General features: G+C 44.0%; 1 protein-coding gene across 2 annotated transcripts in view; it reads left to right on the top strand.

Annotated features, from left to right (window-relative positions):
- The window catches only part of ogdha (oxoglutarate dehydrogenase a), a 36,023-nt gene extending 24,099 nt beyond the window's left edge, over positions 1-11,924 (top strand). For both annotated transcript variants that reach the window (XM_069682343.1, XM_069682344.1), the window contains exons 6-23: positions 1,135-1,289; positions 1,598-1,744; positions 1,829-1,919; positions 2,071-2,250; positions 2,391-2,519; positions 2,608-2,787; positions 2,911-3,063; positions 3,177-3,279; positions 4,606-4,734; positions 5,187-5,337; positions 5,953-6,080; positions 6,164-6,342; positions 6,783-6,854; positions 8,115-8,240; positions 8,551-8,623; positions 8,734-8,897; positions 9,216-9,370; positions 9,644-11,924. In XM_069682343.1, the coding sequence (XP_069538444.1) occupies positions 1,135-1,289; positions 1,598-1,744; positions 1,829-1,919; positions 2,071-2,250; positions 2,391-2,519; positions 2,608-2,787; positions 2,911-3,063; positions 3,177-3,279; positions 4,606-4,734; positions 5,187-5,337; positions 5,953-6,080; positions 6,164-6,342; positions 6,783-6,854; positions 8,115-8,240; positions 8,551-8,623; positions 8,734-8,897; positions 9,216-9,370; positions 9,644-9,764 (2,436 nt within the window). In that variant the 3' untranslated portion in view covers positions 9,765-11,924. The remainder of the gene's footprint in view (positions 1-1,134; positions 1,290-1,597; positions 1,745-1,828; positions 1,920-2,070; positions 2,251-2,390; positions 2,520-2,607; positions 2,788-2,910; positions 3,064-3,176; positions 3,280-4,605; positions 4,735-5,186; positions 5,338-5,952; positions 6,081-6,163; positions 6,343-6,782; positions 6,855-8,114; positions 8,241-8,550; positions 8,624-8,733; positions 8,898-9,215; positions 9,371-9,643) is intronic.
- Positions 11,925-14,601: the final 2,677 nt, after the last annotated feature.

Raw genomic sequence — 14,601 nt, 5'->3', positions numbered from 1 at the left:
CCGCAGGTTCGAGTCCCGCCCACTCTCTTCTCCTCATACTTCCTGTCTCCTATCTAATAAAGGCAAAATACCCAGTAATTAAAAGAAATAAGAAAAACAAATTTCTGACTAGAGATAGAACGATATGGTTTTTTCAGGGCCGATACCGATACCGATTATTAGTAGTCAAGGAGGCCGATAACCGATATTTGGAGCCAATATTCATTTGCTGTAAAAGTGAAAATATTGGCGTCAAAATTTTAACACTTAACTTTGTTTAAATGCCTTTAAGCATGTTTATTAAACAAACAAACAAAAAGTGCAGGGAGTTCCCAGGGTCAGCAGCATCTCTTATAAAGTTCACTGAAAATTTAAATAAATAAATAAATAAATAACTTCCTGAAGTTTTATAAAGTAAATAAAACAAAGTTAAATCGCCGTGTGTGTGAGCACTCTGCATGCACAGCTTTCACTGCTGATTGGCTGTTACCCGTGCCATGGCTCTGCGTGTAACCAATCAGTGCTGTGGGTGGGACAATGCTGGAGACAGAGTAGTGGCTGCAGACAGAGAGGCGCGGCTGCATCAGAGCAAAAATAACCCAGTTTTAAATTGATCTCTAATCGATGCCGATATGCGTCAAAATGCCGAATATCGGCGCCGATAATCGGCCCGGCTATCCCTATTTCTGACCATTATTCCTGTTCCGTAACATCTCAGCAATACTTTGGTGTAATATCTTCAATTCTGGCACTAATGCGCACTTGGACATCACTGCAACACATGCGTAAAATATCTCAGAAACCCATCACCCATCTCATAAAGCCACCAACTTAGAGGACAATCTTTCCTCGATCCCTCCTGTTCACTCTGCTGTTGTGAGACGGGTCTACTGACACTCACATGCTCTGCAGACACACACAGATTTTCTCCCTGATGTTATTTCCCTCCTGTGATTATTTTGTGTGACGTCTCCTAATTAAGGTTTACTGATGTTTTTGTCTTTTAGAACTTTTCAATATACAGTTATTCACCACGTTGTCACTGACACCTGACTTGTTGACACACTGGAAGGCACACAAATGCCAGGCGGTTAATTTTAGTATATTCAGCTTTAATCACTCACCTGTGCTCACCTGCTCTGTGTCTGCTGTCAGATGGCGTACTGTCAGCACATCGGGGTGGAGTTCATGTTCATCAACGACCTGGAGCAGTGCCAGTGGATCAGGCAGAAGTTTGAGACTCCAGGAGTGATGCAGTTCACTCTGGAGGAGAAGAGGACGCTGCTGGCCCGCATGGTCCGCTCCACCAGGTAACAACACACAGTAACACACCTGCATTTCAACACACATTCAAACCCCTATCAACACAGCAACAAGCCCGCATCCAACCAGGTACGGTGTACGTCTGTGAGAGGAGTCTGCAGGGTTCAGAGGTCCAAACTGTTAATGAGCGCGCGTGTGTGTGTGCGTGTGTGTGTGTGTGCGTGTGCGTGTGCGTGTGCGTGTGCGTGTGCGTGTGTGTGTGTGTGTGTGTGTGTGTGTGTGTGTGTGTGTGTGTGTGTGTGTGTGTGTGTGTGTGTGCGTGTGTGCGTGTGTGTGCGTGCGCGTGCGTGTGCAGGTTTGAGGAGTTCCTGCAGAAGAAGTGGTCTGCAGAGAAGCGTTTTGGCCTGGAGGGATGCGAGTCTCTGATCCCGGCTCTGAAAACCATCATCGATAAGTCATCTGAGAACGGCGTGGAGAACGTCATCATGGGCATGCCTCACAGGTAACACACACACTTATTTATTAACAGTGAATAAACACACACTCAGTTTTCCCTTGAGTTACGCCCTCCTCTCTCGTCTTTCAGGGGTCGTCTGAATGTTTTGGCCAACGTGATCCGTAAAGAGCTCGAGCAGATTTTCTGTCAGTTTGACTCCAAACTGGAATCTGCTGACGAGGTTTGATAACTGCCTTTAGCACCATCACTGCTTCACTTGCGCCTGCTGAAACAGATCATGCTACATTCAGTTAGCTCAGCTAGTTTTTAGGTCAATCTTTTGTTTAGGGTCTCGTTTGCCGTTTGACCTCTGCTGTGGTTTACGTCCTCAGGGCTCCGGTGATGTGAAGTACCATCTGGGGATGTACCATCGTCGCATCAACCGTGTGACAGACAGGAACATCACCCTGTCTCTGATGGCCAACCCGTCTCACCTGGAGGCCGTGGACCCCGTGGTGCAGGGGAAGACTAAAGCTGAGCAGTTCTACTGCGGAGACAACGACGGCAACAGGGTGAGACTCAGAGCGACGCTCATAGACAGATGAATAGAGACTGATGCACCAGTTATTGTGGTTTTTTCTTAACACCAAATAGATAATTTGTTGTTGTTGTCAGTCTAATAAACCAGGTGTGTTTCTCTGTTTGTGTTCAGGTGATGTCCATCCTGCTCCATGGAGACGCAGCGTTTGCCGGGCAGGGAATCGTCTATGAAACTTTCCATCTGTCTGATCTGCCGTCCTACACCACGCACGGCACCGTGCACGTCGTCGTCAACAACCAGGTAACACACACAGACCCACATTAAACACACACATACGCTGACACACGGTCGCAGAACAGACGATTGAGCTGTGACGTCCTGTCTGCAGATCGGTTTCACCACTGACCCTCGTATGGCTCGCTCGTCTCCGTATCCAACTGACGTTGCTCGAGTCGTCAACGCTCCCATCTTCCACGTCAACGCCGATGACCCCGAGGCCGTCATCTACGTCTGCAAGGTCGCCGCCGAGTGGAGAGCCACGTTCCACAAGGACGTGGTGGTCGACCTGGTCAGTGCACACACACACACACACACACACACACACATACACACACACACACACACACAAAAATACAGATGTTATCATTGAAGAGAATATCAGGACACGTTTCTTCATACTCTGTGTGTGCAGGTGTGTTACCGCCGGATGGGTCACAACGAGATGGACGAGCCGATGTTCACGCAGCCGCTGATGTACAAACAGATCAAGAAGCAGAAGCCGGTTCTGCAGAAATATGCAGAGAAGCTGATCGCAGAGGGAGCCGTCAGCAGGCAGGAGTACGAGGTAAGAACACACCAACACAGTCACCTGACTGTGTCCGCTCATTTCCTTTTCTTCAGCAGCTGAGAGATGAAATCCTCCTGTGAACACTGAACCTCTCTGTTCTCTGTTTGTAGGAGGAGATCGCCAAGTACGATAAGATCTGTGAGGAGGCGCACGCCCGCTCCAAAGATGAGAAGATCCTCCACATCAAGCACTGGCTGGACTCCCCATGGCCTGGTGAGGGAGGGGTTTCACTTTTCTTTCTCTTTGTCAGAGTTTACTTTCACGTGATTAACTAGAGCTTAATTACAATTAGAATATTGGCAGCACCATAAATTATTTAACAACCGCAATAGTTACATGGCAGGACGTTAGGCTGTAACTTTATTGTTGCTTGATTCAAAATGAAAACTCGCCTGTTTCTTGTTTTCCATCAATAATCTACAGAAAAAGTTTGTCTGTTATCACATTAGTGCAGCGAGCTGACTGCTGTAGAGTCTGTGTGTCACCTGCCTGTACACTGTAAACAAGCACGCGACGCTGCTGCCGTCACAGATCATCGAGGCGTGATGATCGAGACCTTAACGCTATGGCCACTTAAACAGGGTGTTTACTTTTAGCGGCTTCACCGTGCTGCACTACATACTACATGCTATATTCTATGTGCTATACTGCATACTGCGTTCGGTGGTAGTCTGCAGTACGGAGGAGCTTCTCAAATTAATTTTGCGGTGTGCTACGCCAGGCGGAAGTAAACAATAACCGCCTTTTCTTCAGCTGTAGCGCCCCCTTCTGCTGGAATGCTGCTGCTGTCCGTCATTTCAGCTCCCGCTGTGACGTTCCAGCGCTTTGCATTGTGGGATACGGTAGACGAGGTAGACTGGTCCGATGCATACTGGAGATTTTCTCTGAATCGGTAGACATCCGGTTATTTTTGGCAGACTGCACATTTAGCTTTTTACTACATTTTGGCCACATCTGTACTTACTGCTAGTATAGTACGGCATCTCAGACACAGCAACAGTGTGGTGACAGGAAGTAGGAGACGTCACCGAGCTGATCACGCTGATTAAACATACATTTGAACACTGTTAGAAATGGTCAGTTGGTTTACCTTCTGCACATGTTTGTGTTTATTTTATAAAGAAACGTTTCCCTCCTCCTGAACTCTCTCTTCTCTTTCATGCGGGTGTCACTGAACCAAGAGTGTTAAAAGAAGCAGAGGTGTTTTGTTTTGTGAGAAGAAAATAGACTTAAAAGTCCCAAATAATAAAAAGTATGATCGTTTATTGTTTGCATAAAAAACACTCTGCGTTTATCTTAAATCGGGTTAAATATCTCAGAACAAAAAGTTTACACAGTATCAGTTTTTCCCAGTATTGTGCAGCCTTAAATAAGAAACAGATTTTATGATTTCTGTCTTTGTGACCAAATCTGCAGCGTTCAGTTCTTTCCTCTCTTGATTTTGACACGTTTTATTATTAATAATGATGCTCGAGGACAGTGTTTGTTTCAGGATCTAGTCTCAACGTCTCTGACGTGTTGATCGGCTGTCGTCTTCAGGTTTTTTCACTCTGGACGGACAGCCCAAATCCATGAGCTGCCCCTCCACCGGTCTGACTGAAGAGGACCTGAACCACATCGGACAGGTGGCCTCGTCCGTCCCTGTGGAGGACTTCACCATCCACGGAGGTCTGACACATTTCAAACACTTTATTGTCCTCTTTAAACAAAGACGGCTACTAATAACCTTAAAACTGTTCACCTCATTCAGTCCTGTTGGTTTATTCGCAGCTCTGCATCATTTGAGTTCTGTGTGTATTCAGTATTTTTCTACCAGCGTGGCTTCTTGGAGCTTCTGACGTTTCCAATGTTTTTGTTTAAAATGATTTGCTGTTGGTCCCCAAGTCTTAATTATAGCTTTAACTTTTAAATGTATCTGAAACAAATATCTCTCACGTTTCATCCCGCTTTATTCAGAGCGATTAGAGGACCTACTTATTTATCCAGTTAAGGTTTTTCTTGGGCACAAAGTACATAACCTTAACAAAAGTGCAAGAAAGTTATTTTCTCAAGTTATGTAATCGTTTAAAATCATATAAACGTTGAAAGATTATTCATCACAATCATGTTTGTTGTTTGAGGTCTGAGTCGTATCCTGAAGGGCCGAGCCGAGATGGTTCGTAACCGGACCGTGGACTGGGCTCTGGGAGAGTACATGGCCTTCGGATCTCTGCTGAAGGAGGGAACCCACATCAGACTGTCAGGGCAGGACGTGGAGCGAGGGACGTTCAGGTAAGCCGATCAGGAAGTGAACCACACCTGAAGGTGGATCTGCTTTTCCTCTGTTCTCCACCTGCTATGAGAGCCGATCCCTGAACTGTCAGCTCGACTGAAGAGAACTCTGGATCAAATAACAGGGAATATCTCTGCATTGTATGTGGACGTCTAAGTATTTGCTATACCAACAGAGAAAGCTAAGTTATCCCGCGCGCTGAGCCAGAAGTGCCTCCATGAACCAGGTTGAATTATAGTTGAGCGACCGCAGCGTCGGACTCGCTCTGCTGCATTTCTTCGTCTGTTTACGGGCAGTAATAAAAACATTTGAATATCCACACAGCCAACATGCTCTTCCATAACATCCTCTTTAAACTACCATTCCAATGTTTAGATACAAGTGAAGGCAGATATCAGAGGCTGATATAGTCTGTAGTTCTCCAGTGACACTCACTACGTCAGGTGACGGTACTGGTGCAGGAAGAACAAAAGATTTTGCAGCTGCAACCCAGAGACCCCGAGAACCTACACAACAACCACAGGCGTTTTTACACTAACAACCCAGGAAGGATAGGATCAATGACCAAAGTTCTTCTAAAGTCTTATAGTCTGACTCTGTTTGTCCTCTTTCAGCCACCGTCATCACGTCCTCCATGACCAGAACGTGGATAAGAGGATCTGCATCCCCATGAACCACGTCTCTCCTGACCAGGCGCCATACACCGTCTGCAACAGCTCGCTGTCCGAGTACGGAGTCCTCGGTCAGTCTGAACACACTGCTGCTAAACAGTTAAGATATTAAACATTATAGAAGGTTAAAGGTCAAACCTCCGTCTGTCTGCAGGATTTGAGTTGGGTTTCGCGATGGCGAGTCCCAACGCTCTGATCCTGTGGGAGGCCCAGTTTGGAGACTTCCACAACACGGCTCAGTGCATCATCGACCAGTTCATCTGCCCGGGTCAGGCCAAGTGGGTCCGACAGAACGGCATCGTGCTGCTGCTGCCGCACGGCATGGAGGGCATGGTGAGGGGCACGCACAGACACGTGCACACACACACACACACACACGCACACATGTAGTCATGTAGACATTATATCTGAGGCTGCAGGCTGAACACAGATCTTTCTCTCTGTTATAAAAACATTTAATTGGAGGGTTCAAACCAGGTTAAAACATTTCAGGAGGAGGAAAATAAATATCAGAATTTTAATAAAGTTATCAAGATAAAAAGAGAAGTCATGTTCGATGTAAGACCTGATAAACGGTGTGCTGGCATTAGTAAAAAGTGTTTTCAGAGAGCAGTTTGGCTCTTCTCGTGTGGTTCTCTGGGGACATTTCCAATAATCAGTGATTGTGCGTCAGTGTTGAACAGCATGTTGTGTGTCTGTGAGTCATACCAACAGTTCAGCATGAACGTGAACCCCAGAATCTTTGTGTCTGAATGTCTGTTTTTTGTCCGCAGGGTCCCGAACATTCTTCAGCTCGTCCCGAGAGATTCCTCCAGATGTGCAACGATGACCCCGACGTCATGCCGGTAACACACATGCAGATTTAAAGTGTGATAGCTAACACTAAGCAAAAAAGGGCATCACAAAGAACAACTAGTCACGTCTTTTTACGTTCATTTGTCTAACAGAGAGGCTGCCTTAGCGCTGGGCTTTAGTTTTTCTTATATTTTGGGCTTTAGATATCCGTGTTGCTCCTGTAAATTGTTGTAAACCAGGCTGTCATGGCGAGGGATTTTAACGGTATTACTACTCTTATCGATACTGCTTAACGACCCAATACTTAAACAGCATTCTTATCGATTCAGAAATTAAGAACAGAATCAAGATTTCTTTATTTTCTGAAATGTAAAATAAACAATTATTCACAGAAAAAGAAACAGCAACGTTTAGAACAGATCACTTTTATACCCTCCAATGTTGTGATGATGGAAATATAAAACTCATTTCGTTGGCTGGTAGTGGGCGGGGCTTGTCAATTAACCCGGTTCCTCACATGTACTAAGTTATCTGGGTAACAGCGTCCAGTGAGAAGTGTGGCGCATGTCTCAGCCTGTATATGTTACACTTGTGGCAGTGAGCATTGTCGCCATGGACTCTGGTGAAATGTAACCACACTTCAGAACGTTTATTTCTCTCCCGCAACGTGACGAGCAAAATCTCTCGTGTGTTTGTGTTTGTGTTTGGGAGAGATCTCTCTTCTGGATTGGAAATATGCATCACAGACAAATGTCTTCATGTTATTGCAATTAGAGACGGTTGGTGAGACTAAATGTGCAGGAACGTTTTGTAGCAATAACAAACAGGAAATTTGTTTTCTTTATTTCTCCAGTACCGAAAGCAGAACGGACGTTTATCAATACTGCGGTATTTCATGATTCAGCCCCGGGGGCCGTTTAATACCGGGTTTCAGTCCGCAGCCCTAATCATGGCCGAAGCGTTATTCCTGTAGGCAAATAACAGCCTCATGGGAGATGCATGACTAAAGTCTGCGTGCCTCTGGTTTTATATTCTCTTCACGAATGATGAACATCAATGAGTTGGGATTTTTTCACAATCGTGGTTACATTGAAGGAGAAATGGTTTTTAACTGGGTAATGAAATTTTTATAACCATTTATAAGTCTATCATTTCATTTTGGGATTTCTTTGTGATAATCATGTGATCCTGATTATTTCTTTATTTAGAAATAAAGTTCTTGTTTGTTCAGTTTTAAACCTTCTGCTAGTTAAAAACACCACCGACAAAGCTTTTATTTTGTCTCTCCTCTTCCTGTCTCTCTCTCTCAGACCATCACCGATGACTTTGCCGTGCGTCAGCTGTACGACTGTAACTGGATCGTGGTGAACTGTTCTTCTCCTGGAAACTACTTCCACGTTCTGAGACGACAGATCCTCCTGCCGTTCAGGAAGCCTGTGAGACACACACACAGAAACACACACACACACACACACACAGACATACCTCAGACAAGTCCAGGTTCTGCAGTAGATAATTACCAGTTCCTTTATATTTCCTCCAGCAGGTGAAAACTGAAATAAAACCTGAACAGAACCTTTTTGTAACTTAAAATGAAACCCGATTTTCTGATTTATAATCGTAGATTCTTTCTTTGTGTGGGAGCTGAAAGTTTTCTGAACAAAAACAAACTGTTGTTCTTTTATAGACTTTTATTTTGAAAATCCTAACCATTTTACATGATAAACTTCCTGTTTGTCCCTCCAGCTGATTGTCTTCACTCCCAAATCTCTGCTGCGCCACCCAGAGGCCAGATCCAGCTTTGACATGATGCTGCCCGGTACGACCACCATTAATCATCTCATTATTATTATCAGCAGTGATTGTTAGAGAAGATGCTCAGTATCTCTCTGCTCCTCCTCCTCCTCCTTCTCCTCCACCTCTCTGTAGGGACTCACTTCCAGAGGTTGATGCCAGAAGAAGGCGTGGCTGTTGAGCGTCCAGAGGAGGTGAAGAGGCTGATCTTCTGCACGGGGAAGGTTTACTACGAGCTGACCAAAGAGAGGAAGAACAGAGGCATGGAGGGCACTGTGGCCATCGCACGCATGGAGCAGGTACACACACATTAACACATTAAACACACACACACACACACACAGACTAGAACAAACACAAACACAGTGCAGTGTTGTGTGAAGGACAGTTTTCCGGCCCGGAGAGAAAATGTATGTTATTTGTCTGTTTCGTCTTTAAGTCTCTGTTGTCTGATATACCACAGCTAAAGAGAATCCTGGGTTCTGATTGGCTGGTTTGTGAGCTTCGATGATGATGACAGACTCAATCAATAAGCACTGATGGTAGCATAGGGCTAACAGCTGCTACAACAGACTCCAGATCCTGAACCTGAATTTCCCTCCCCTCTCTCTCTCCAGCTGTCTCCGTTCCCGTTCGACCAGGTGAAGGAGGAGGTGGAGCGTTTCCACAACGCCGACCTGGTCTGGTGTCAGGAGGAGCACAAGAACCAGGGTTACTACGACTACGTGAAGCCTCGCATCAGGACCACCATCCAGAGAGCCAAACCTGTGTGGTAAGAATCACCTCAGTCACATGACTCGATCATCACACATCAGTCAGGGCGCGCTGGTTTAGCTCCTTTGGTAGAGCAGGAGCCCCGTGTTCAGAGGCTGCAGTCCTCGACGCACTGATCGCAGGTTCGACTCCCGTTCTGCCGATCACTTGGTGCTTGTCATCCCTCACTCTCTACCCCCCACATCTCTTCAGCTGTCCTATCCAAAAAGCAAACAAACCTCATCAGTCAGTTCCACTTCATCCTAACCTTTGACCTCTGTGTGTGTGTCAGGTATGCTGGCAGGGAGCCGGCAGCAGCTCCGGCGACAGGAAACAAGAACACTCACCTGATGGAGCTGAAGCGCTTCCTGGACAACGCCTTCGGCCTGGACGCGTTCAAAGATCAGCAGTAGAGCCGCGACCTCTGACCCCTGACCTGCGACATCTGGATCAAACCCTCACCTGTCTGACCTTTGACCCCCCCCCAAACCTTCCTGGATTCAGTTGTGACACTCAAACTGCATCAACACACACATATATAAACACACACACAGTAATACTGTATTGTGGAGTCTGCAAACACTCTGTCCTGCTGCAGAAATACTTTCACGATCTGATGCTTCAGTCTGCAAATACTGTGTACTACTCGGTACACAAGTACTGCATACTACTTAGTACACAGTGTATCCCAACTACAAACAGATTATCACTCCGTCTGTGTTTATTTCAGAATCTTTTGGACTAAAATTTCAGATTTTTGACACAAAAAACAAAAGAAAAAACTGCTCCAGTTAGTTTTCTCGCAAAAAGACGAATCAAACCGTCTTTAAAATGTCAGAAAAAGTTTTTAAAACATGTTTCAGATGTTTTATTTTGTTCAAAAACCCAAAGAAACTGTTTATTTTCTCTGCAGAAACTAATCTGACCTGTTGTATCACCGCACCAGCCTTTTGTATGTGATGATGGATGAACGGTGGATAAAGTTTGTATTTGTTCAGCTGTCTGCATTAGTGTCAGGTTACATCAGGTGTGATACATGTGGTGTCAGTATGTTGTATTAATGAAGGACACATGCAGTAAAGGCAGCAGACACTGTGTACAATTTCTGCATACTAATTTGTTTGCGGTTGGAGTTCACTGTGTACTTTTTTACTTCAACAGTACTGTGAGTACTCTGCTCAGTAGAGCTGCAGAATCGGGCTCAACTCCCCCACAGGCAACTTTCAGAGCAACAAATTGCCTCAATAGTTTTTTAATGTACAAGATAGAGTGAATGTTGCCGTGAAGGAAAAGACAGTTACTGGGAAAAAGCAACTTGTGACAGAACTTGTTTTGCTCCCTGTCAAGGCTACATTAGAGATTTGTATTTGTAGAGCAGGTTAAGCTGCGTTTTGATCTTGTAAGTTAATTAAAACACATCAAATTCAGATGTTATTATGTGGGTCGGCTGCAAACAACTGCAGCTAAACAAGAACTTAACCTGATTTTTGTCGAGTCTTAAATCAGCAAACTTTTGAATGGAGTCTGGTTCTGTCTGATACAAGGATGGTTTTGGTACTTAACGGTTTTTGAAGCACTGTGCTGCAGACGTGTTTCACTCTGTACCCAAAAAACATTCAAGTGTGAAGTCAAGAGCTGCTCTAAAAGTTTACGCAACTTTTCAGGCAACGTGAGAAAAGTTTGCAGAGTTGCAACTTTAGAGGCAACGTTGCTCCAGAAAAGTTTAAATCCTGTGATGGAGTGGAACCTGAAATTTAAGGGTCGGAAACAAACACACTCACTCCTCCGTCCACACACACACACACACACACACACACACACACAAACATCTGTGTTATGTAACAGCAGGTCAGCAGTTCATCTCGCACACAGACACACACAGGATCATTACTCAATCTCCTTCACCTGAAACGTTCGCAGGAAACCTTTTACTTTTTGTTTTTAATACATGGCTCGTTAGCATCGTTAGCGCTCCCCACTGAAAGCGAATGGGAGCCCGGCTAGCTGGGGAAAAGTGAGAGTGTAATATTTGGAGGATTGGATTCAGTACAGCAGGTGGAGGGTTTTCTGCCTTTCAGCAGGTGTGTACGCTCGTTAAGGTAAAGTCTGTAATTAGTCGCCACAGCAACGCTTTACTAGCACACTGAGATTTTATTGTTTTTCGTTATTTTGAAGGGATTTATTTTGGGAGTAAAATGGCCGCGTTCTGCGCTATCAGGCGTCCCTACATGAACCAAATGCACTGCTGATTATAATTTAACCCCTCGGCTTCTGTCTCTCTTCTTCTCTTCTCTCTCTTTCTCTCTCTGGAGCATTTATCCCGTGCCAAAATGGAATCGGAGCGTCTCATGTTTTTATTATTTTACTCGCAGCTGAATGAACTCTGTCGGCAGGAAACAAAATCTGCTGGTTTGAAACAGAACACAAAACGACAACAGAAGATGAAGTCGGCTGCAGGTGGTGTTCTGGGCTTCTGTGAGACAAAGAAAATGATTTATTTATTTTCATAATAGGGGATTGAAATTCTCTTCATTATTTTGCTTCATTCAATAAAGAATCCTGTATGTACTGAAGAGCTGCTGCGTCTGTCTTTATTTACCTTGTTTGTTTTGAAGGGAAACCTGGGACCAATTTTACACACGTTAGGCTCCAAATAAGGAGGAGGTTAAACAGGGTTCAAATGGCTCCCAGTTAAAGCTTTTGCTGGCAGCCAACAAACAGGCTGTAATGGCAGCAACATAAACTTCTAGTGTAAAAAAGCCTGATCAAAGTGTGTCCTCTAAAAGTTATTTTTTCCACTGACAGGCTCAGATTGTTATTCTGGGTGTCTGACAACATTACAGAAAGGATCCCTACAGAGACGTTTGTATTAAACCACAAACAGCTGTTGCATCGCTCTCTTTAAATCCACCAAACTCCATTGACAAAAATGGGAATTCTACCTCACAGGATGGATGAGCTGCTGGTCTACTGCTGCCTTTGTCAGTCAGTTTAATTATTGTGTGACTTCTGTGTTCAAATCAAGACAATATTTATCAAACATACATTAGTACAAAATAACTTCTTGATAGAGGCAACAGTAGACGTACAACTCAATTGTACTTGAAGCTCCTGAGAAGAGCTCTCAGTTTGTGTTGTTTTGGCGCCCCCTGTGGACAAAGCCGTACCTCTGTTCTCTTTGCTGATTTTGTTCTGTACGTTTCTCCCTTTTTTCCTTCTATCCTGACTCCTTTACTTGCATCCTTTTCTTCCCTCCTTCCAAAATTTCTTTGTTTCTTTTTGATTTTTTATTCCCTTGTTTCCTTCCTCTCCTCCTCCGTCCTTTTCATCATTCTCTCTCTTCTCATCTTTTGCTTTCTTCCACCCTTTTCTGATTTTGAATTCCTTTGTTCTCATCTTTCTACTTTAATGTTCCCTCCTCTTCTTCTTCTTTTCCTCTCCTTCCTCCCTACTTTCTCTCGTTTCCTTTCCTCCCTATCTACCTCTCTTCGTTTCCTTTCCTCCCCCCTTGTCTTTCTCTACTTGGTGAAGCTGTTCTTTCCTTGTTTTTTCTTTGATCTCACAAGGTCTGTTAGATGTCAAATGTAATCACTATCACAGGTGTGTGTGTGTGTGTGTGTGTGTGTGTGTGTGTGTGTGTGTGTGTGTGTGTGTGTGTGTGTGTGTGTTTGTGTGTGCGTGCGTGCCAGAGAAAGCGAGAGAATCAGTTGCCATGGAAACAGGCTGCAGATCACAGCAGCATCACTTCAGGCGAGCAGACTGTCTGTCTATACACACACACACACACACACACACACACACACACACAGCGACGTGTGTGTGCTGCTCACCAGAATATCAAGCTGATGATGTCATTGTGATGTCATCAGACTACTGATGTCTCACTCACACTCAGTAAGGTTTGAAAGATGTTCTTTTGTTTTTTAGAATCTGAAAGATGCTGTCCAGGTGCATTATGGGAAACTTAGTATCCAATTTTTCCATTATGTCATTTTTAAAGATTTATGTACGAACAAATTTATGAACCATAAAAAAAAAAGTCTGTGGGCCACAACATTTATGTCTAGCTACATGTTGTTTTACATTGCATTTACATTTTTTGATTTAATTTAATAATTATTAGTAGTTGTATTTTTATTATTCTTTTCATCTGTTGCTTGATTACTCTTTAACTTTAATTTCCCCCAATAAGAGATCAATAAATCTTATTTACTCTTTTCTTATTGTGTCTCTGTGCTTTTAAAAGGAAGTTAACGACCTCTCTTTTTTAATCTGGCTTCATTTCTATCATTGTTTTTACAGTAACTCTATTTTGTCTTGTTCAACTTTTACTGATTATTATTTATTGATTTCTAACATTGTAGTGTTTATACAGCTGTATTATTGCTGCTTTCGTCAAAATTATATCTATTTCTGTCCTTATGGTCTGTTTGTCCCTGTATGAAGGACTTTGGGCTGCATGTCTGTATGAAAGGTGAGGTGGCTCAGTGGTAGAGTCGGTCGTCTTTCAATCGGAAGGTCGGAGGTTCGATACACATGGTTTACATGTCGAAGTGTCCTTGGGCAAGACACTGAACCCCAATTTGCTCCTGGTGGCATCGCCAACGGGTATGAATGTGATATCTGATTGACAGTTGGGCACTTTGCGTAGCAGCTTCTGCCATCAGTGTATAAATGTGTGTGTGAATGGGTGAATGTGATATGTAGTGTAAAAGCAGCTTTGAGTGGCCGCAAAGACTGGAAAAGCGCTGTAAGTACAGTCCATTTACCATTTACCGTCTATATAAATAAATAAAGCTGAGGTTGTTTTAAGAGTTGTGGAAACTGCACAAGCGATGAATTAAAAGACTTATAATGCTTATAATGTAAGCATATAAAGAGAAAATATGATGATAACTACTTTTAAGAGTAGTCTTAAATTTCTTTTTCGATAAAGCTTATAGTTAGGGCTGGCTCGGGATTAGCCCAGCCCCGAGTTATGCTGCTTTAGGCTTACACTGCCGGTGGACTTGATATACCAAGCTCCAATCTCTCTCTATCGTGATGCATTCATATTATCTGTATCATAAACTGTATAAAAAGATGGCCGACATGACAGCTCCCTAACAGTGAAGCCAAACCCTCTCTATCGCCCCCTGCTGACTGGCTGCAGTATAGCTCATGAAGACCGCCTCCTCCATGTTAACAGATGGGACATGAGTCAAACTATAAAATCAAAATACATGTCAAATACATTTTTCTCAAACATGG

This window comes from Semicossyphus pulcher, unplaced genomic scaffold, assembly GCF_022749685.1.
Source record: "Semicossyphus pulcher isolate SPU_LCO1_2020_fin unplaced genomic scaffold, fSemPul1.0.p SCAF_6, whole genome shotgun sequence".
NCBI lineage: Eukaryota > Metazoa > Chordata > Actinopteri > Labriformes > Labridae > Semicossyphus > Semicossyphus pulcher.
The sequence above is the reverse complement of the archived record's forward strand: the minus strand, read 5'-3'. Positions and strand labels throughout refer to the sequence as shown.